Source organism: Zingiber officinale, chromosome 3B, assembly GCF_018446385.1.
Source record: "Zingiber officinale cultivar Zhangliang chromosome 3B, Zo_v1.1, whole genome shotgun sequence".
In the NCBI taxonomy this organism is placed as follows: Eukaryota; Viridiplantae; Streptophyta; class Magnoliopsida; order Zingiberales; family Zingiberaceae; genus Zingiber; species Zingiber officinale.
The window spans coordinates 7,356,581-7,380,145 of NC_055991.1; the positions used below are offsets into that span (position 1 = coordinate 7,356,581).

General features: G+C 38.9%; 3 protein-coding genes across 3 annotated transcripts; all 3 read left to right on the forward strand.

The window, feature by feature from the left end:
* The first annotated feature begins 8,794 nt into the window (after positions 1 to 8,794).
* Positions 8,795 to 10,215, forward strand: LOC122055746. The gene is made up of 2 exons (XM_042617338.1): positions 8,795 to 9,593; positions 9,746 to 10,215. The coding sequence occupies exons 1-2, from the start codon at positions 8,876 to 8,878 to the stop codon at positions 10,129 to 10,131; spliced, it is 1,104 nt and encodes a 367-aa protein (XP_042473272.1). The 5' UTR covers positions 8,795 to 8,875; the 3' UTR covers positions 10,132 to 10,215.
* A 6,037-nt stretch (positions 10,216 to 16,252) lies between these two features.
* Positions 16,253 to 17,102, forward strand: LOC122055747. The gene has a single exon (XM_042617339.1). The coding sequence runs from the start codon at positions 16,304 to 16,306 to the stop codon at positions 16,895 to 16,897; it is 594 nt and encodes a 197-aa protein (XP_042473273.1). The 5' UTR covers positions 16,253 to 16,303; the 3' UTR covers positions 16,898 to 17,102.
* A 3,823-nt stretch (positions 17,103 to 20,925) lies between these two features.
* On the forward strand, positions 20,926 to 23,412 carry LOC122055748 (GTP cyclohydrolase 1-like). Its single transcript, XM_042617340.1, has 2 exons — positions 20,926 to 21,299; positions 22,117 to 23,412. Exons 1-2 carry the CDS (start codon positions 21,047 to 21,049, stop codon positions 23,310 to 23,312), a joined length of 1,449 nt encoding a protein of 482 aa, XP_042473274.1. The 5' UTR covers positions 20,926 to 21,046; the 3' UTR covers positions 23,313 to 23,412.
* The last annotated feature ends 153 nt before the right edge of the window (positions 23,413 to 23,565 follow it).

Consider the following 23,565-nt stretch of genomic DNA (forward strand, 5'->3'; position numbering starts at 1 on the left):
GCTATATTCAAGTACCCTATAATTATAAAACAAACTTAAATTAAATCTAAATCTAAACTTAAATTAAGTCTAACCTAAACTAAAGTAACTTAAATCTAACCTTAAATTCAATTAACTTAGATCTAAACTAAATCAAATTAAAACTCAACTTAAAAGTTAACTTAAACTTGTCAACTTAACTAATAAATTACTTGACTTGGTTAATCTATGCAAATTACCATGACCATGTATATGTTAAATTGATAAATACCAATCATGATTATTAATTATATAATCTAAAATGGTTAGATAAGGACTTAGACTTGATCTATACTTGACTAATTAGACTTAGGAGTTTCAAAAGAAAATTAAATATTCAATTTTCTTGAGAGGTTTTGTCTAGAAGTGGTGGATGATCTCATACCTGAGAAGGCCTAGTGCCTCGCCACAACTTAGAAGTCAATCATTGAAATAAAGATTTAATTGACTAACTGTAAAACCTTAGTCTAACTCAATTGTAAATCAATCTTTAGAATGAAATTTAAATTGAAGATTAAATTAACTATCTTACAAAACTATTAAGGTTCCCTGATTGAAAATCTAGAAAAAGGTGAGATGGACATAGGTTTAAAATAGTTAACCAAACCTAAATTAATTAAATTAAAGCTAACTCAATTAAAATTCATAATTAATTTCAAAATCATCTTACTTAAATTATAATTACTTTCAAATTATAATTAATTTAAAAATCATCTTACTTAAATTATAATTACTTTCAAATCATGATTACTTTTACAATGTTAATTACTTTTAAATTATAATTAAATCATAATTATTTGCAAATCATAATTTTAAAAGTATAATTAATTTCAATTTCCTTAATCAAAGTAAATTATTTTCAAATGATCATAATTATTGCTTAAAAAGTTTTAAAACTCAAAACTTGTGATCCTTCTTCCGTGTGTTCTTCAAAGAACAATCCGACAAAGCTGTAACTCGACTCCGATGACCAAGAGCTCCAAGTTTACTGATCTTAGTCATTGTTATATTTTACTGCATTTAATTAACTGTAATTAAAGTTGTAATATTTCGAATTGATAGTGATTGCGCAAAGTAAATACTCAATGAGTGTGGGCCTTGGAGTAGAAGTCGCCACAAGCTCCGAACCAAGTAAAAACCTTGGTGTTAGTATTATTTTTATTTTTCCGCTGCGTATTACTCGATTGTTTTAAAACGAACGTGAAAACCATGAGCGCTATTTATCTCCCCCTCTAACTCTTTTGATCCTACAATTGGTATCAGAGTCCGGACTGCCAGAAGGTTTAACTGCCAACTATGCACAAGAGTTATGGTCTGATTGAGCCATGTGGGTACAATATTGACCTCGAACAAAGAAAGTGGGGGCTTCTATGTTTAGATCAAAAGGACCAGACACCAGACAGGAAGTCCTAGTTACGACTAGGCAAGGAAGTCCTAGTAGGTCGAGTGGACCGAGGGACAGGAAAACCTGGTGGGTCGAGGATCAAACGTGGGAAACCTGTGATCCTTTGTTTAAGGGGGGGGATTATTGGGGTTACAATGTTGCAAACATAGTCCCACATTGAAAACACATGGGAAAGATCATGAGTTTGTAAGAGAAAAGATATCTCCATTGGCATGAGACATTTTAGGTAGAACCCAAGAGCAAAATCATGAGGGTTTAGTTCCAAAGTGGACAATATCATACCTTGTGGAGATATCTAAATTCTTTTCGATCCTATATGCACTAGCGATCATTCGGCCATTTAAAAATCGATAATTTACCAAAGGGCGCTTGTAGCTTTCTGAATTTATCAAAAAGTGCACGCTACTTTGATATTTACTAAAGAGCGCACATTTTTAAGTGAATTTCCCATTTTATTCTTCTGACAAATCTGATTTTTTTACTTTTCTATGTTGTTTCTCACTCTCTCTTCTATTCCTCTCTCCTATGCATGTAACTAATCTTATTTGTCCTCTCCTTTCTTCTTTTTTTTTCATACGTGCATGCATAACATAGGTCTGATATACAAATCATATCAGACCCACGCCGTGATTTTTTGATAACATTTTAATACATTTGGAGAAGTTAAAATAATCAATAAATAGCATATTTGAACTCTTTGTAACCCCAGAAATTGATCCATTATTTATTTCAGCTTCTACAGAGGTATAAAATTATAATAATGATGAATTGACAAAACTCCTCATGTGTGGGCCTAACATGGAGGTTTTTTTTGCTGATTTTTATTACATTTTAACACCTTATAGATGTCAAAATAAACAATGGATAGCATATTTAAACTCCTTGCAACATCAGAAATCTACAAAAACTGAAATAAGCGCAATCGGAGCTCAAAATCCACTGATAGACTTAGAGAGCTCTGATTGCGCCCATTTATTTTCTGTAGATTTTTGATGTTGCAAGGAGTTCAAATATGCTATTTATTATTTATTTTGACTTTGAGAAGGTGTTAAAATATAATAAGAAAGAATCAACAAAAATTCTCAAACATTGGGTCTGATATGATTTCATATCAGGCCTACGTTGGGCCTGATATGAATCATATCAGACCCAACATATGAGATTTTTACTGATTTTTCTTATTATATTTTAACAACTTCAAAAATTTAAAATAAACAATGGATAATATATTTAAATTCCTTGTAATATCAAAAATCTACAAGAACTGAAATGGGCACAATCGGAGTTCTCTAGGTCCATCGTATGCTTTGATCGGCGATTAGTCCTCCTGAAGTGAACCTTACTCTGATATCAATTGTAGGACCCTTGGCGACCGGCTAAAGGGGGGGGGTGAATAGTCCTGCGAAAATAACATGAACCTTCTTCGAACATTATAGCTTAATTAAATCAACACTTAGATAAATTAAATAAGAAAATAGAAAGAAGAGGCACAACGAAGTTTTCTTGGTTATAACTGGGGAGGTTGTTAATCCAAGCAAGTTGAAGCTCACTATTAAAGTCCCCTTTAGACGGAGAATTCTCTTACAAAGCTGATGGCTAATAAATAAGTAGTAGAACAAACTAGAAGTATTTACAAGTGTTCTACTGAACAATTTGGACCAAGGTTGTATTAATAGTCTTGGTCGAGACACTTAGTGTTGGGGTTGCAAGGTTACAAACATAGTCCCATATTGGAAACACATGGGAAAGATTATGGGTTTATAAGAGAAAAGATATCTCCATTGGCATGAGGCCTTTTGGGGAGAACCCAAGAGAAAAATCATGAGGGCTTAGGCCCAAAGTGGACAATATCATGCAATTGTGGAGATATCTAAATTCTTTTCGATCATACAATTGATATCAGAGCCCGGACTGCCAGAAGGTTTAACCGCCGACTGTGCACAAGAGCTATGGTCTGATTGAGCCATGTGGGTACAATATTGACCTCGAACAAAGAAAGTGGGGGCTCCTATGTTCGGATCAAGAGGACCAGACACCAGGCAGGAAGTCCTAGTTACGACTAGGCAAGGAAGTCCTAGTAGGTCGGGTGGACTGAGGGGCAGGAAGACCTGGTGGGTCGAGGATCGGATATGGGAAGCCTATGGTCCTTTGTTTGAGGGGGGGTTGTTGGAGTTGCAAGGTTGCAAACATAGTCCCATATTGGAAACACATGGGAAAGATCATGGGTTTATAAGAGAAAAGATATCTTCATTGGCATGAGGCCTTTTGGGGAGAGTCCAAGAGAAAAACCATGAGGGCTTAGGCCCAAAGTGGACAATATCATGCAATTGTTGAGATATCTAAATTCTTTTCGATCCTACACTTAGAAGGGTTCTAAGTGCCTCCAAGGGGATAAAACTTTATCCCTGTCATAATGGATCACATTTGATGCCATCTGGATAAAATTCTTGGTCCGGGTGCCTGGACTAAGTCTGAGCGGCCAAACCGTCCGAGCGGCTGGACTCAATCCAGGCGCCCAGACCTAAGTTAACATTATGCTAATTGTTTGGTTCAAGTTCTTGCTCCGGCTCTACTCGCTTGGGTCCGGGTCTTCCACTTTAGCTCCGACGTCACTTGCTTGGGTGATTTCAGTCATCGGGAATAGGGCTCACTTGAACCCATTTTCTGGTCTTCGAGCAATCTTCTGGTTCGACTTCTCATCCCTCGGAAATACTGCGCGCCTCCTTCTCATCCGCCTGCGTACTCTTCCGCAGCATCTCGTCCCTCAGACACACCAAACCTGCCGACTCTTTCCCATGTCATCCTTCTCGCTAGCTGCGTCTTTCGTTTGACTTCCTGTGCTCCTAAGTTCCTACACACTTAGACACAGGGGTTAAATACCAATAGGATCTAACTTGACTTGGTTGATCACATCAAAACCACCACGGGAGTACTTACATCTTGTTGGTATTTAACCCCTGGGTTTAAGTGTGTAGGAACTTAGAAACACAGAAAGTCGAGCGAAAGATGCAGCTAACGAGAAGAACGACAACGAAAAGAGTCGATGGGCTCGGTGCGTCCAACGTACGAGGTGCTACAAAAGAGTACGCGGACAGATGAGAAGGAGGCGCACAATGTTTCCAAGGGACGAGAATCCGGAGTGGAAGTTTGCTCGAAGGTTGGAAGTTGGGTTCGGGTGAGCCCTATTCTAGATAGCTAAGATCACCCAAGCGGAGCCGAAGCCGGAGCGGAAGACCCGGACCTAAGCAAGTGAAGCCGGAGCTAGAACCCAGACCAAACAAGTTAACATGAGGTTAACTTTGGTTTAGGCGCTCGAAACCCTTCCGGGCGCCTAAACCAGGTTTTTATCCGGAACTTGACGTGGCACATTCTGTTGTGTAGCTTAGATAGAACACTTGTAATCATTTCTCTTTCATTTAACTTTCTGATCTAGTGCGTTAATTGTTGTAAAGAGGCTTCTTCGCCTGAATGAGAGTTTAGTATGCTTTCAACTTCCTTGGATTAACAACCTCCCCGGTTGTAACCAAGTAAATCCCATTGTGCCTCTTCCTTTCTTTAATTAGGCTCATATTTTTTTTATGTAAGTGTTAGATTTATTAAAGCTAAAAAAGTTCGAGAAAGGTATTATTGTTGTGTAGGCTATTCACCCTCGCTAGTCGGTCACCATAGGGACCAACAAGTGGTATCAAAACTCAACAGCTTTAGGAGGACTAACCGTCAAATGAAGCACACGAGGTGGCCAGACCGAGCATCTACCCATCAAATTTCTAGGAGGAATTCGCGAGCTGGAAGAAAAAGATGGAGGTATTCTTTAAAACAGATTTCAATTTGCTTTTAATAATGAAATTTGGTTTTGTAGCACCTGAGGATAAAGAAGAATACCAATGGACGAAGGAGTAGGTTGACTTTGTGGCAAATGGTAAAACAGAGTTTCATCTGCTAAGTATCTTACCGCCACAAGAAGTCAATCGAATTGGAGCCTACAAGTCAACAAAGGAGCTTTGGGAGAAATTCCTGGAACTACACGAAGGGACCTCAGAGGCAAAACTTACAAGACAAGATGTGCTCAGGAACCAGATCAGCAACATCAAATTAGAAGAAAGAGAAACTATTGGACATCTTCACTCAAGAATAAAGGAACTCATCATCGAACTCATGAATCTCGGAGAAAAGGTAAACAACCGAGATTAACTAAGGTACGCACTTAATGTATTTCCTTGGACTACCGAATAGGCATTATTAGTAGATGTTTATTATATATCTAAGGATTTAGAATCAAGTACTTTAGAAGAATTATTTTCAACATTTGAAGTCCATGAAACAAGATGTGAAAATCTAAAGGAGCCAAAGCACAACATTGCTTTAAAGACAAAAATGGACGAACAAGATTCTGAATCTTCTCTCAATGACGATGAGACAACACTGATGGTAAGAAAAATTTAAAAAGTTATTTAAAACTAAGAAATTTAATCAAGTGCAGGGTACAAGAAGAAAAAGAAAAGTAAGATGCTACCACTACAATGAAGAAGGGCATGTGATCATGTCCGAGCGCTGAGTCGATGGACGCTGGGGACGTGGCACTCTCCGCTATCCTCTGATGATGGTGTAGACCTCCGGAGAATTTGCAAAGAAGCCGAGCCGGGAGGGGTTTCCCGGCAACGACCCTCCGACGCTCAAGTCAGGCGGTGAAGAAGAAGAGGAGCGAAGTAACGCTACTGTGGCTACAGTGATGATAATCGCATACCTTCGTCGAAGTCTGAGTTCTTATATAGGACCCCGGGGAGGCGCGGGCACGCTTCTCGATGCATGCATGCTTCCCCAAACATACCTTAGTATGGTTGTGTCAGAAAAGCATACCTAACGTCATTCCACAATCGTTCGAGCATATCCCTGACGTGACGGTGGAAACTTCCACCGTACGATACTCTGCCCGCTCTGGCCGCCGACCATGCTATTTGTCGGCGGCAGGTGTCTCGAGGAGGATGTTACCAACGGTCCCTTCGCGCCTCTTGCTTGTTCCCGGGCCGAGCGGACCGGTCGCTCGGCGCTCATGGCCTCCGAGAGTGTGCATACCTCGGACCGGGCGGGGAAGCCCTGCTCTTGTGCTCGGATGAGATTGTGCCTTATTGTCCTATGTCTCGGCCGAGCGGCCTGTCCGCTCGGCCCAGAGACTCTTTTACTTTGAGCATCGGAAACCCGACCCCTGGTCGGGTTGACTTTCGCCCGGCCTGGGAGACCTCTGGCCGAATGTTCGGTCGGCCGGATGCTTGGTCGGCCCGCCAGTCCACTCGGCACGACCTTGGGGCTGACCCTCTTGACCATTGACCTCCACGTGTCATTGACCTCCAGCCAACGAGAGTCCCCCGTCCTTACCACCGAATCAGTGCCCATGAGGATCGGAGCGTGTATGTCGCCTATCAGGGCTCTATATAAAGGAGGGGTCCATCACCAGCAGAGGTACGTGTGATTTTCGGTTGGCGCATAAATGTACTATTTCACTTCTTCTTCATATTTCGGTGATTGACTTGAGCGTCGGAGGGCCAACGTCGGGACCCCTTCCCTGGTTTGCCACTGTTGTCATTTGTTTTGTAGAACGAACTAGATTCCACATCCGGTCAGCGAAGTCACCACATCCCAGCTTTCCACTCGCCCGCTTTCGGACAGGATCAGCTGTCAAAACCGAGATTGGAGGCGCCTTTAACTTGATGGAAGACGCCTTTAATGTATTATGGAGGGCGCCTTCAAAGTCGGTGAAGACACCTTCAAGTGTTTTGGCGGGATTTTTGTCGCTTTAATGGAAGGCGCCTTCAATACTTATTGAGACGCCTCGAGTGGATTTTGACCTAGGCTGTAGTTCAGTTATTTTGAGTTTTAATTTAAATTTTAGTTTTAAGTTTAATTTGAATTTAAAATTTTAAGTTTAATTTAAATTTATTAAAATTTTAATTTAATTTAAAATTTTAATTTAAAGTGTAATTTTAATTTAAAGTTTAAAGTTTTAGTTTTAATTTCAAGTTTAATTCAAATTTTTAATTTGAATTAGATTAAATTTGAATCAGAATTTAATATTTAATTAAGTTAGATTTAAGTTAAATTTGAATTCTATTAATCATTTCATCCGATCTAAGTTTTTGGATAAAGATATCTTATCATTTTGTGAGAAGAGTTAAGTTAATTTTTAGATATTTGCTTAAATTGTGTTAGATTCAAATTTAACTTTAGGTCCATCAAGTAAATATTTTTTGAATAAATTTCTAGACTGTGGTGAATGATCTGGATATCATTAAAGTAATCATGTATTCCAAGATTTTTTAACTAATCATGTCTAAAGAACTTAATACAAAACTTTAGTTTAACCTATTTAGATTAGTAAGAAATAACTTCAGTTAATTTTACTAAGTTAAATGTACTGGGTCGAACACATATGATTCTTTTTAGATATGTATAGATATAACTTCCTTAACCTATTATCATCTCAAATCTTTTTAATATTATTTGCTAAGTTAAATTAATCTTAATTTTTCTAGCCCTAATTACTTTAATTGGGTAAGATTCATATTTTTGAGGTAATAATTAATTTAAAGTCTCCCTTAAATTTTTGAACTTAGGTTTGAATTTTTAGATTGATGTCAGTTTGTTTTGTAATTATAGTAAATTTAATTGTAGCTTGAGTTTATTATAATGAAGTTTGTAGTTTATGTTTGAGTGTGATTTATTTACTTTATAGTTTAAATTTTGATTTGACTTGTTATAGTTTGGTTTTTTATTCGTTTGGATTATTTTATTTTATTTTTAGATAATAAATTTTATTGTTAAGTATATAATATTGATTAGCGACAACACACTTGTACAAACCCGGTCGTAAGGTCTCAATTGACCACTCAAATCCTGCCACGCAAACACTCACGTCCCAACACGTTTCCTGGCCTAGCTCTTCTCCTGCCTCTTTACGTGGCGCAATCCAGCTACTCCAATGGCGACCCAGCCTTTTAGTTCCCACGTGGCAAGCCATGCGGCTACGCCTATCACGGGCTCCGTCATCCACGTGTCGAGCCGCCTCCTGAATCGTTGTTTCCGTGAGACCGGGTCACGCGTCACTCACGGCAACACGCCTTGTGTCATCTAATTCGCTGCCCCGGACGGGACAGCAAGCACGAAACCAATGCGACAGCGTCTCGATAAAGTACTACCGTACGCGTTTGCGGCGCCCGAAAAGCCTGCGCGGTGGCTGTAACCGAGTAGCAGGCAGATGAGAAGAGGTGTCCGGCTGGCGAGGGGCCCAGAGCAGGTGGCGTAATGAAAAAGATTAGCGCCAGGAATCATGGTCCGACGCACACGTGGCACGCTCTTTGGTCGAAGGGTCGTGTCTATTTAAATGGTTTTTCTTCCCTCCGGGGCTCGAAACGAAATTTTCCGAAATCCCTTTTTGAAGAAGCAGCAGCGGAAGAGGCGATGGAATCGTTGCCCTCGAAGGGAAGGCCAATCGCAGCGGAGAAGGACGGCGATGAAATCGATCTCACACTTAGACTCTCCGTCGGCGGGGGCGTCGAGAAGAAGAAGAAGAAGAATAAGAAGAAGAAGAACCCTGCTCCGAGAGTCGATCGCGCCGGCGATCGGATGCCGGTGAAGGAGAGGCCGACACAGGAGGATCGGGCGGCGCTGGAGTTCCAGATGAAGCAATCTAGGGCGGGGGATCGGGCGGCGAAGGAAGAGGAGCTTTCATCCGGCGATCGGTCAAGGGATCCCCCCAAAGATGGGAGAAATGGGGCTGCCCGAATCCCTAACCCTAATCCTAATCCTAATCCTAATCCTGATCTATTTATCTGGAAGCATCCTCTTCCGGTGGTGTACCCTTACCACCACTTGCAGTACTTGCCGACGCCGAACGGCTTTCCGTTCGGGTTGCCCTTCGTGATGCCTTGCTGGGCATCGACATTCCCAGCGGCGGCGGTGGCCGGAGGAGAGAACCTGGGCCATAAGATTATGCCTCGACCGGTGGCTTCCGGTGGTCCTCCTGTTCAGGTGAGGGCCGCTACGAATCCTTGCCATGGTGGTTTAGATAGCGAAAAAGGGATCGGAGACTTCGTGACTGGAAAGACTCCAGCCAAGATCAATTCGACCGGGAGCAGCGCGTCTTCGCTCTCGAATCACCGAAGTGGATCTTTTCAAGGTACAAAGCTTCTCCCTTTCGATCAATTGCTACAAATTGTGCATAAAAAGAAACACCTCTCAAACTATTGCTGTAATTCTCTGATTCGACGAACCATTCATTGAAATAGTAATTTAATCGGAATCATTTTCCCCTCTTTTTGAATGTTTCAGGAGGGTGCGTTAGCAGTGTTGATTCGAGGAACAGTTCAATCCCTGAAGAAGATGCGGCAAAGAAGCTGGTATCAGGGCCTCACAGAGTGTCCAACACCAAGTCACTCGAGCGCACGGCCTCCGTCAATAAGCCTTCCTCTTCCACTGCCTGCAAACTTTCGCTGTCGCGGCGACTGCCATTAGTCTCGGCGACCGGCGACGGACCGGACGGGAGGACCGTCAATGGCTTCTTGTACAGGTACAACTCCGAGTCTGCGGTGAGGATCCAGTGCATCTGCCACGGTAGATCCTTCACACCGGCGGAGTTCGTCGGGCACGCCGGCGTCGCCGACGTATCCCAGCCGCTGAAGCAGATTGTTGTGGTCGGCGGAGAGGGAAGCAGATAACTAGTGCTGTGTACATAAACATGATCGAAATGGTTTTGTGAATATCCTTTCCAAAGTTGTTAATGAAGTTTTATTTTATCGTTATATATATATATATATATATATATAAAACGTATATATATATATAAAGGATGCTTCGTGCGTGAATATGAGCGACGCGTAGAAGAGGTGCGTGACTGCGAGCGACGGGTAGATGAGGTATTATCAGTTCGATTTCCTTAAAAGAAATTATTTTATTTATTTTTTCTTTTTTTCCGCCTTTTATTCAAAGCATCGACGAGTGAATTTTTCTAAATTCAAAATTTCCCTTGTCTTCTCTTACTCCCTCTCATCTCTTTCTTTGTCGTCGTCTTTCGTCGCTGACTGAAGTTTCTCAAATTGTGCATCGAATACAAAGGTCTGCAGTCGATATAAAAGTCTCTCTTTCTTTGTTCTCGATTGTAAATTTTTCCCTTTCACTGTTATTCAGCTCTGTATATTTTTTTTTCACTATATATATATATCTTAGTGCAAATATTAGTTATTATGATATCAATTTTTTGTTTATTTATTTTGATAACGTCAAATATTAATTCCATCTATATTTCATAACTAATGATAATTCATTTCATTATAAGTTATAATTTTAAATTGTAATTTCATCTATATTTCATAACTAATAATAATTCATTTCATTATAAGTTATAATTTTCGACGATGATCCTAAAGGAATATTAAAAGGAAAGAAAAATTTATATTACAATGTGCAAGGTCGACGCCTATTACAAACGCATGTTGATAAGATGCTTTTATAGCAGTTACATTTTTTAGCAGATATTACTCCTAAAAATATTTTTTTTATATCAACTTAATAGAAAAAAATTTAAAAATTTTTTTGCTGCTGCAACGTCTTTGTTTTGCTGCTATACGTTGTAGCAGCTACTTCAACAATTAACTACTACACCTTGTAGCAGCTAACTTGGAATGTTAAATGCTACAACGTTGTAGCAGCTATTTCCACAGTGATAGCTGCTACAACGTTGTAGCAATTGCGTTCCAAGTGGAAATAGCTGCTATAACATTGTAGCAATTACGTTCCAGAGTGGAAGTAGCTAAATCGACAATTAGATGCTACAATATTGTAATAGCTATGTGGAATCATAGCTGTTACAACGTTGTAGTAGCTATCACTGTGGAAGTAGCTGCTACACCTTGTAGTAGCTAACTTGGAATGTTAGCTGCTACAATGTTGTAGTAGCTTTTTCTTCGTTTATGCTAACAAAATATTACTCTACATTTTCAAGCAATAATAGATCCTATCAATCTCAGTTTTTTATTTAGATCAATTAAATGACCTTTTACACGTTGTATTAGTTAATGTATAAATAGTTAGAAGCTGATACATATTGTACCAGTTACTGTAGTACGTTGTAGTAGCTAGTTGTCAGAAGTTGTTACAACGTGTAGCAGCTTCTTAAGAGTAGCTACTACAACGTATAGCAGTTACTGCAGATTAGCTACTTCACATTGTAGTAGCTACTCTAGAATAGCTGATACAACATGTAGTAGCTACTGCTTGAGAAGTGTTTTGTGAATTTAAACTTCATGAGCAAACTAACGTGTCTTCAAAAGAGAAAGCATAGCTCTTATTGTAGAAAAGAAGGAAAAGAAGAAAAAGAAAGAAAAGAAGGAAGAATCTTCATCATCCGAATCTGAGTAAGAATCATCGGATAGCGATGATGAAATGTCGGCTAGTGAAGTGGCTCATTATGTAAAGAAGATGATGAGAAGAACTAAGAGATTCACAAGGAAGGATGTGAAGAAGATGTTTCAACCCTCAAAAGGTAAAACTAGTCAAACTTTAAGTTTTAACACTAATGTCATTTGTTATGGATGCAATAAGAAAGGGCACATAAAGCCAAATTGCCCGAAATTGAAAAAGAAAGAAGAAAAGGAGAAAAAGAATAAAGAGAAAAAGCAAAGGGAGGCTATGGTGGTCCAAGTTACATGAGACACACCAAGCATTGACTCATCGGATGAAGATGAGCTACGCCATGTCACCCGACACATGACATTTATGACCTTTGAAGATGACAAAGAAGCATCAAGTCAAGAGGAAGTCTCAAGTGAGGAGGCTAGAAGGTGGCCGCTAAATCTTGTTGAAAGCACTTCAAGATTATTGAATTTTCTAAAATTTGAATTAGATGAGCATGCATGAATTTTTAAGTTATTTATTTCTTTTTGCAAAATTTCATTTTCTACTTTTATTTTGTAAAATTCTTCTAAAGGACAAGATTTTGCTAGAATAATTTTCAAATTTCAAATTTTTTTTTCCAATTTACAGCAATCTTTAGTTAATAGTTTAAAAAATTTAAATAATTTATCGGGAGGAAGAGATCGTACCTGACTTACCTTGTCGATCTCGTTATCCGTGGCTCTCCCTGAATTGCTGCTTTCTTCCAATGTAGCCACCCCTTCATCGATGCCCTCGATGCTCATTTCGGATGAGTTTGAATCATAGTCCTCGTCTTGATGACTTGCCATTAATGCAAGTCCGGAGAAAACCTCGACTTCTGATTCGGACGACGTATCATCCCACGTCGCTTTTAGTGTTTTTAACTTATTTGTTTGGGCATGCTTCTTTCCTTTGTCCTTATCCTTGTTCCTTAACTTGGGGCAGTTGTCTTTGACGTGCACTTCTTCGTTGCAGTGGTAGCATCTAATCGTCCTTTTCTTTCTACCCTACGGATGGTTAGATTTTCTTGATTTAAATAATTTGTTAAAGCGTCTTACCATCATTATTATTTCCTCGTCGTCGTGAGAAGATTCTGACTCATGTTCATCTCTCGATGCCTTGAGGGCGATGTTGTACTTTGGCTCCTTTGTACCTGCACATGGTTAGTGTGTTTACTTCCTTGGATTAACAACCTCGCCGGTTGTAACCAAGTAAAAGTTGTGAGCCTCTTCTTTTAGCTGATTCCTTTATTTCAATTTATATAAGTGTTCTTTTAAAAGTCCGAGAAGAGTATTTGTTTTTATATTGTGTAGGGTTATTCAACCCACCTTTTAGCCGGCCACCAAGGGACCAACAAGTGGTATCAGAGTCAAGACGCTTCAGGAGGACTAACTACCGATCGAAGCAAAGACGATGGTAGGACCAAGCATATACCCGCCGAAGTTCGAGAGAGAGTTCGCTGCTAGAAAAAGCGAATGCAGATATTTTTTAAAACTGATTTCGATTTACTTCTAATAATGGAATTCGATTTTATAGCTCTGGAAGGTAAAGAAAAACACCAATGGATGGCAAAGCAGAGTTCCATCTGCTGAGCATCCTTCCACCACAAGAAGTCAATCAGATCAACAACTATGACTCATCAAAGGAGCTTTGGGAGAAGTTCCTTGAGCTACACGAAGGGACGTCCAAAGCCAAGCTCGCGAGACGGGACTTACTTCGCAACCGGCTCACCAACCTGCGATTTGAAGAAAATGAAATGATTGCACGCCTTCATTCGAGGATCAAGGAGCTCATCACTAGACTTTCAAATCTCGGAGAAAAGGTAAGTAACCGAGATTCGCTAAGGTACGCACTCAATGCATTCCCTAGGAATACAAAATGGACATCACTAGTAGATGTCTTCTATATCTTTAAGGACTTGGAATCTATTACCTTAGAAAATTTGTTTTCAACATTTGAAGTGCATGAATCAATATCACAAGCTTCATTCAATCTGAACAAGTTCAAGAGACATGTTTACGACATAAATTTTGGCAAACAAATGTCAACATCATCCATAAATAAAAAAAACAAATGTCAACATCATCCATAATTACATTTCTTTATCACATTACAACACTAGTACTACTTAACTAGGCCAACCAACAAATAAAAGAAATATATAGCCAAAAGAATTAAGTTCACTATCACTAATATCCATACCATAAGCGGTACATTCCAATTTCCCATATTATGATCAGGATAAGCAATGTGTTCACTCCCCACCCTTGACTCCGCTCTTGGCAACATCCTAAAATGTATATCATTAGTGTCTTCATTTAGTATAGTATCAGATCTCACCCACTTTAACCATCCATGATGCTTACATCCATAATATAGTTTTCCTGGATTCTTGCAGTCCCTGCATTGCACAGTTTCATATTTGGTATGGTTGATGCTGCTGTTACTTGATGATGTTATTCAAGCACAACCTAAAAAGTAAAATTTGACCAAATTAAGCTAAACAATGACAATTTGCTTAAGTAATGGGAAATCACACAATTTTATGATAAATTTGACCAATTTGCATTAAAAGTAGCCACAATTTGTATTAAAATACCTAAATTTTATGACATCATATTTTGTAATAAGTAAATATCAATGTTTATAGTGAGACAAATTAATGAAAAAGTGTCATGAAGCAGTAATAGATTCATGATAACGGACCAATGTCATTTTGAAGAATGCAATCATGAAGATTAAGAAATGATAATGAATAGATGCTATATAATAATCAGACAACTGATGTTATCCAACTAAAAAATAAATGTTACGGTCAACAAAAACAAGTAGCAGGTTAGGAAACCCACGGTTGTCACCATGATGGAAATAAGCAAGTCATACATCACATCAAGCCTAAAATTTCCTTCAATTCACAAAAAAGTGAAACATTTTCATGATAACATATTTGAAAATGAGGACAAAATTACTCCTTGTTAAAGAGGACTTATTTGTTTATGTTAAAGAGGACTTATTTGAAAATGAAATAATCTTCTTTAGTTCATGTGCTAGTCATTCATAATCACTCCTTGCAGCACAAAATTACAACACAATAATTATATATCATTTTAATGTATAATATGATACAATTGATTTTTTGACTTGATGATATAGTGTCAAATAAAAAAAATTAAGTGATGTCACATAACAAATCACAAATTCATCTACACTGATATTGTTAATTGATATCACATTGATCATGCACTTATTATAAAATCAAAACTGCAAGTTCAATTAAATTCTCTTACTTGAACAAAATACTATCATTGGAAAAATTTGAAGAGTCAATATGAACAAAGTCCTAAGACCGAACATCAATTAGGTGCGGACGCTGCTACAGTTTCAAACAGATACCATAAAAAAAACAGAAACAATAACATTTATAAAAATGAGGTTTTACCTGCAATGAAATTCGTCGTGCTGAGAGACGGTAACCCTAGATACACCGACGGCTTCTGGACGAGGAAGGCTGCGGCAAGTGAGGGACGGGAACCCTAGCTCCGTGGAGTTTGCCTGCGGAACGATTCGTGCGGAACGCTAGCTCCGTGAAATTTGTCGTGTTGAGAGACAGGAACCCTAGATACACCGACGGCTTCTGGACGAGGAAGGCTGCGACAAGTGAGGGGCGGGAACCCTAGCTCCGTTCCATAAGTCGAGACGAGGTCGTCGGGGGCGTCGATCATGAGCAGAACTTGCAAGCCAGGGAAGCGGAGGGCGGCGGAGTCTTCTGTTCTGCTCACGGCGAAAGCGAGAAGAAGAGCGAGGATTTTCATTGCGGCGGTGGATTTTTGTTGCGACGAGTGCGTCGCAACGAATGAGGAATGAGGAAGGAGGACTCTTCGACGAAAGAGGAAGGAGTACGTTTCGGCGGGTGCGTCGCGACGAAGGAGGACGCGGTGAGTCAGACTGTAGTATAAAGGGAGACGCAAGGTCGCGACGACGTCGGTCGCGAGCTGGACTTGCGAGGGAGGGAAGCGGAGGGCGGCGGAGTCTCCTGTTCTCTCGACGCAAGGCCGCGAGCAAAACCCGAAGTAGAGAGTGGCGGAGGCGAGAAGGGAGGCGAGGGGAAGATTTGTACGCGTTAGAAATTAGGGCTAGGATAAAAATCTGACGCGGAAAAAAAAAGTTGACATGGAAGCTCCATAGAGGGTCCATTCAGAGTAACGTATATATATATATATATATATATATATATATATATATATATATATATATATATATATATATATATATATATATATATATATATAAAAAGAAAGAAATTAAACTGCACACTGACGTCAAGTGCAGGATATTTATCTTCAACCACGAATTGACCTACGAGTGTATTAACGAACATTGAATATCGTGGGTCGGGGCCACACCACGGACACGCCTTCTTTAGGGCCTTGGATTGAGTGCGTTCTTAGCAAGGAGCCGATGGGGGCGAACGATCGCATCTGCTCGCCGTTGACGATGGCCCCTCGATCAGCCACTTCCGTCGTCGTCGTCTTCTTCTTCTTCCTGTTCAATTCCTCCTCCGCCGCTGATGCCGCCGCCGGCGGCGGCGGCGGCGGCAATGACAATCTGACGGCCTATGAGGCCCTCGCATCGTACGACTTACCACCGGGACTTCTACCCCAGGGCGCCCTCGGGTATGACCTCAATGCTCCCACCGGAGCCTTCTCCGCCTACCTCAACGGCACCTGCAGTTTCTCCCTCGATGGCTCCTACCAGCTCCGCTACAAATCCACCATCACCGGCGTCATCTCGCCCGGCCGCCTCTCCGACCTCCACGGCGTCAGCGTCAAGATCCTCCTTTTCTGGGTCAACATCATCGAGGTCCGCCGCCTCACTGACTCCCTCCGCTTCTCCGTCGGCATCGCCTCCGCCGACTTCGCCATGAGCAACTTCTACATCTCCCCCCGCTGCGGCTGCGGCTTGAACTGCCCCGACGACCACGATTCGTATGAGGCTGTCCGGTTCCCCCTCCGACTCCCTGGCCTTCACCGCGATGCGGTGAGCCGTTCATGAGATCTGTTAGGGTAAGTATCAATTAGGGATTTGCCAAATCTTGCCCTAAAATTTGCGATCTATATCTACAAGTAAAGATTTCAATCTCGATATGTATGATTGTGAATCGAAGCCCGATGATCTCTGATTATCTAGTAAAATAGGGCTTTGTTATGTCATCTCAGTGCTTGGCTTGAAATTTTAGTAAAATCTTGCTTCTACTTTATGATCTTTATCATCATCTTCCTTGATATATCTGCATTCACTGGTGCCAAAAGACAGAAACATCATCGAATCAATCATGAACTATTAACCTCCTTGTTTATCTGTAATACTATTGGATCCATTAGTATCTGTTTCATTCATTACTCAGGTTTCCTCCTAATCACAGTCAACATCATTCTAATTTTCACTAGTTGACCGATCGAAGGGATTTATCGCACTAAGTTAGGGAGTTATTTTGTTGGGTCGGAGTAAGATATGGTAGAAGAGCGGATCCTCACCAATGCGAGGTCAGAAATATCTCTTTATATCATGAGGATATCGTACACATCTTAAAGATGTCATGACCTCGGATTGACAAGAAGACATAGGGACAGAGATGAAGCAGAGAATTCAAACTACACCAATCCAATGCATGCAAGTGGTCCTCCACTGGTCGGGTTGAATGTGGTCAATCCTTGCTTAAATGAATTAAGTGAGGATTATATTCATTTTAAACTTTTTTTTATATTTTATTCTCAAGTTATGTGAAGGAAAATAAATTAAGTTAGTTTATAATTGACTACTAAATGGTTAGGAGACAGGAGGAGTTTTCCTCTAAGAGTATATATTTGTCAGAAATTGATCTATGTTTTATTATGATAAATTTATCATCCTCTAATCAATTGAACATCTCATAAAGATAAAAAAAAAAATATCTATTATAATAAAAAGTGATTACATTCACATCAGACATCTCTTATAATTAGGGATGTAATCAAGCCGAGCCGAGCCGAACTCTTTGATGTTTGAGTTTGTCTCGTTTATAATCGAGCTGAGCTCGAGCTTTATTTAACGAATATATTCATGGCTCACGAACTTATTCGAGCTTTTATCGAGCCTAAACGAGATTAATAAATATAAATTATAAATTTAAATATTCATTAAAAAAATAAATTATATATTTAAAAAAAAATTATAATATTTTTGTTAAAATTTATAATTTTATTCTAATAAATAAATTTAATATATTTGTCTATGTTTTTCATAAGTAGAGTGTAAAATATATAAATTCAATATCAAAACTATTATTATTTTTATTTAAAAAATTGATTTATGAGCTTAACGAACATGTTCACGAGCTAACGAGTCGAATATTGTGAAGCTTGAGCTTGGTTTATTTATCTTAACGAGCCTCATTAAACGAGCTCAAACGAATTTTTATCGAATCGAGCTTCGAATAGCTCACGAACGATTTGACTCATTTACATCCCTGCTTATAATATGTTTTTAAATTATATGAAAGAGGGTAAATGTAAATTTGTAATCAACCTGTAAGTAATTAGGAGATGGAGGGGAGTTTTTAAATTTATAATCAACTGCCAAGTGATTAGAAAATGGGAGGAATTTTTTCTGAAGGGTACACATCCAAAATTGATCACTATATAAAAGGGTTAATAACTTTAAGCTCCCCTGAATTTTATAGCAAGTTACATTTTGCTCTCCTCTATTTAAAAACTTACACTCAACCCTCCTTTGACATGAAGTAAAAAGGAAAAAAAAAAAAAGTAAATGACCAAAATAATCCTAACCTAAATAAGACTTCTAGAAGAAATTGAAAATAAAAATAAAAAAATTTCACAAAATCGTTGAAAGTTTAACCTTAACCCAACCTGATTTATATATAAGTCCAAAATTTCACTTGTTCCTAAAAAAATATCCTCAGAAAATTCATATATGCACTAGCATAAACAATAGAAAAACAGTAACTCTGAATTCTAAATTAATGAATCAAAATTAAATGAAGATAGAATAAAATTTATCATTAAAAATCAAAATGACGACCATTTATGATTTAGAAAAAAATCACCCTTTTAATTTTTGCCCAAAAGTAAATTTTCATTTCAAAACAACACCCTCTTGAAATGAAAAGTATTTTTAGCTGTTTTGAAATGAAAATTTACTTTTGGACAAAAATTAAAAGGGTGATTTTTTTCTAAATCGTCAAAGGGTCTTCATTTTAATTTTTAATGATAAATTTTATTTCATCTTCATTTAATTTTGATTTATTAATTTAGAATTTTGGCTTTTTTTATTTGATAAAATGAGTTTTTGACTGATTATTCCTTTTCAGGGTTGCTGTCTTTCTATTGTTTATACTTTGACTGATTATTCCTTTCATAGTTGCTATCAGTACATGTATGAATTTTGTGAGGATACTTTTTCTAGGAACAAGTAAAATTTTGGGCCTATATATAAATCAGATTTGGTTAAGGTTAAACTTTCAACGGTCTTATGGATTTTTTTTTTTTTTCATTTTTTTCTAGAAGTCTGATTTAGGTTAGGATTATTTTGGTCATTTATATTTTTTTTCCTTTTTACTTCATGTTAAAGAGAGGTTGAGTGTAGTTTTTTTAATAGAGGGAGGTAAAATGTAATTTCCTATAAAATTTAGGGGGCTTAAAGTTATTAACCCTATATAAAATGAGTTAGTTTAGCTGTTATCAAATTAATCGATAATGATGAAATCATTGGATTGATATTAAATAATAGAATCAGTTTATCGATTGATATTGGATAATGAAATTAGTTTATTTTATCAGTCAGATATGTCAGTTGACTATAAGATGATATTTTAGTTTCAGAATTAATTGAATTGAACTTTCAGAATTTAATTCTACTTAATTTATCTTTTACTCACTCCCTTAATAATCTATTAGTTCTATCCATTGTGTTGGTAGGAGAATTTCTTATGGGATAGGCATCAGCCTAACCCCTCTATATAAAAATAGGGGTGTAAATAAGTCAAGCCACTCGTGAGCTCTTCGAAGCTCGATTCAATAAAAGCTCGTTTGAGTTCGTTTAATGAGGCTCGTTAAGATAAACAAATTAAGCTCAAGCTTCACAATATTCGGCTTGTTAGCTCGTGAACATGTTCGTTAAGCTTATGAATCAATTTTTAAATAAAAAAATAATAGTTTTGATATTAAATTTATAGATTTTACACTCTACTTATGAAAAACATAGATAAATATATTAAATTTATTTATTAGAATAAAATTATAAATTTTAACCAGAATATTATAATTTTTTAAAAATATATTATTTAATTTTTAATAAATATTAAATTTATAATTTATATTTATTAAGCTCGTTTAGGCTCGATAAAAGCTCGAATAAGCTCGTGAGCCATGAATATATTCATTAAATAAAACTCGAGCTCAGCTCGATTATAAACGAGTCAAACTCAAATATCCAAGAGTTCGATTCAGCTCGATTACACCCTTACATACAAATATGGCATGATTTTTGTGATATAATTACTCTTATTAAGTTGGTGTTTTTTTTTTTTTTTTTTTTTTGAAAAATGGCACATTTTTTTATTGGAAAAAATGCAACATTTTGTGATGCTTAAAAAGTTAAATTTTGGTTTGATTTAATTGGCGAGAGAGCAACTTTTTCCAAACTCTTGACTCACCCACCACATTCCACACCTACCATTAAAGTGCACCATAAACCTAACCTAACCTACCTTGATGCATATTTTATTTTTTTAAAACATTTGATTAATATTAAAAAATTATTTTTATCAAAATGTCTATTTGTTATTTAAAATTATTGTTTAAATAATAGAAAAAAATATTTAAGCAATAAATTGGGAACCTTAGTGGCTCGGCTCTTAGGCTATATTTTTTTAAAAAATATGTATATAATAAATAAATTTTGCGTTAAATTTTAATTGGATTTGACTCGTCGAATGAACGCACTGAACCGGACCGAAATTAGACCAGACTGTTGCGTCGTCCTCCCTGTACGCTTTCGGGCTTCAATTTCGTCGAATCGTAGCACCATAAAAGGCAAGCGAGGGCGGCGGTGCGTGGATTCACTCATCTGGAGGCGCAGCCTCTCCTCCCTCCGTTTCCTTCTTCTACCCTCGCCACTGCCTCCTTCCTCTCGCTCGGCGTAGGCATGGGCGCGCTCGACTCCGGCTGCTTTGAGGTCGATCTCGAAGACGGAGTCGGATGGGAGGAGGAGGAGAAGGAGAACGAGGCGACGGATCAAGCGGCATCGGAGAACGAACCAGATGCAGACGCCGACAGCATGCGGTCGATCGAGGAGGCCGTGAAGGTGCTGCTGCAGGGCCTCGGAGAGGACCACCAGCGGGAGGGCCTCCGGAGGACGCCGCAGCGCGTAGCCAAGGCGTTCCGTGGCGGAACCAGAGGTTTGTGATTCCTCCTTCGTTTCCTTTTGTGTAGATCTGCTGCTATGCTGTTGGTTCTTTGTCCATTTTGGGAGCAAAAGTCGGAACTTTTTCTCTGCCCCTTTCCGTCCCTCTTCGTTTTACACAGATCTGTCTGCCCTCTTCTTTTTCTTCAATCCAAATAACGTAGCCACTCGCTTTAGATATCTGCATCGATTTCCAAATTTGCGATTTTGGAGAGTATAGCTAGTAGCAATCAATACAATCTTTACACGGATAAGGAATATGTTTGGTGGACTTCATGAACGTCAAGGCTTAGCAGCTGTTCTGTTCCACTTGCATTTATTGTATTTCCTTTGTTATTTGTTCTTTCTCAAGTCAACTCGCTAAGGCCATTCAACACTTCCATAGGTTTGTCTATTTTATCAGTGATGGAATTGTCTATGCTGTTGTAAATTATTTTACTTTTCAATCTTAAACTCGTTGACTCATGTGTTACCTTGATTGTTGTCTATAGTCAGAATGTTCTTCTTCTCTCTGTAAGCTAAGCAAATCTTCAAACTCCTTTTTTTTGGTATTTACTATCTGAATTTAAAATCTTTCATTCATACTCAGCGTAAAGTTATTGATTGGCCATTTGAAGTTTCCTTTCCATTTGACTTGCTTATGAAACATGAATATGTTTTCAAAATTTCTACCATTGAGTTTTATCAGCATTCTTATCTTGCAATTGTCTCGGTTTCTTGTGTTACAAATTGTTCCTACTAATTCCATCAATGTCTTTATAAAGGGTTGGTTCTTTTTATTGATGTTTGGAATAATTCTATCAATGTCTTAGGTTACAAACAAAATGTGAAGGACATTGTGCAGGATGCTTTGTTTCCTGAAGCCGGACTGAATTTGGGAATCGGTCATGGAGGAGGAGCCGGTGGACTGGTGGTTGTTCGCGACATCAACTTGTTCTCATACTGCGAGTCTTGCTTGCTTCCCTTCAGCATCAAGTGCCATGTCGGTTACATTCCTTCTGGAGGGCGCGTCGTTGGCCTAAGTAAGCTCTCGCGCGCCGCAGATGTATTCGCGAGGAGGCTTCAGGAACCTAAAAGACTCGCAAGTGAAATCTGTGCGGCATTGCATAGCAGCATTAAACCAGCTGGTGTGGCTGTTGCTCTTCAATGTCGCCACATGAAGCTGCCCGAAGACCATTCAAGTGATATTGATTCTACTCATTCAACCCTATTAGTTTCTTCAAGGTCTGGAGATTTTAAAGAAGAGAAAAGCTCTTTGTGGGATGATTTCTCATTTCTTCTGAGACTAAGGGGTGTAGTCATCGAAAGAGAAGATACAAACAATTCTCATGTTTATCCTTGGTGCCCCTTAAGGTCTCCGGAGCTGCCTCAGTCGAATGGACATTGCGTGAGAAACACCAAAAATGGAAAGATTTCTTCCAGGACAGCAGTTTCACAGTCACAAGCTTCTATGGTGACTGCAGTAGCTTCAATTCTCCGGTCCCTCGGTGCAGATCCTTTGAGGAAAGAACTCGTGGGCACTCCGTGCCGTTATGTTGAATGGCTTCTGAATTTTAAGAGCTCTAACCGCGACTTTGATTGTGGTGCGAAAGAAGGAAATGTTGATGGCACGAGCGAGATGCAGACGGCACTAAACATTCCTTTCTTCTCACTTTGTGAGCACCACCTCTTACCGTTTCATGGTGTGGTGCACATTGGATACTTGATCGAACGAGGAACTACTCCTATCGATCGGTCAGCTCTGCGATCAATGGTTCATTTCTTTTCCCGCAAGCTCCAAGTGCAAGAGAGGTTAACCAGACAGATAGTAGAAGCGGTGCATTCTAACTTCAATGGTGGAGCAATGGTCGTAGTAGAAGCCCGGCATAACTGCATGATATCGAGAGGGATCGAGAAAGTAGGGAGCAACACGGCTACTACGGCTGTTCTGGGCCGGTTTTCTAGCGATTCGAAGGTGAAGGCTCTATTTTTGCAGACAATCGCGAGCAATGCTTCGTCTGCGGTTTGATCTTGATGAATTTCGTTTTCGATCGAGCTACATTTATGATGCAACTTTTCATTGGTTTTGTGCTACTACTTCACTAAGCAATTAGAAAAGAGTTCATCTATGAAGACTGAATACCCATCAGTGGAAGTAAACACAGGCTCCAAGAGAGATGATCCCTTTACTAAACCGCGCTCGTCCATCGAATTGCGAATTTGTTTTTGTTTATTTAGAAGGAAAAGACAATTTAGGTAGAGCACACGTGTACGGTATTGGT

Excerpts from the sequence above, each read along its gene's own strand:
- LOC122055746 (XM_042617338.1), top strand. The coding sequence starts at position 8,876 with ATGGAATCGTTGCCCTCGAAGGGAAGGCCAATCGCAGCGGAGAAGGAC. Across the intron at positions 9,594-9,745 it reads CCGAAGTGGATCTTTTCAAG|GAGGGTGCGTTAGCAGTGTT; the intron begins GTACAAAGCTTC and ends TGAATGTTTCAG.
- LOC122055747 (XM_042617339.1), top strand. The coding sequence starts at position 16,304 with ATGGGGGCGAACGATCGCATCTGCTCGCCGTTGACGATGGCCCCTCGA.
- LOC122055748 (XM_042617340.1), top strand. The coding sequence starts at position 21,047 with ATGGGCGCGCTCGACTCCGGCTGCTTTGAGGTCGATCTCGAAGACGGA. Across the intron at positions 21,300-22,116 it reads GTTCCGTGGCGGAACCAGAG|GTTACAAACAAAATGTGAAG; the intron begins GTTTGTGATTCC and ends TCAATGTCTTAG.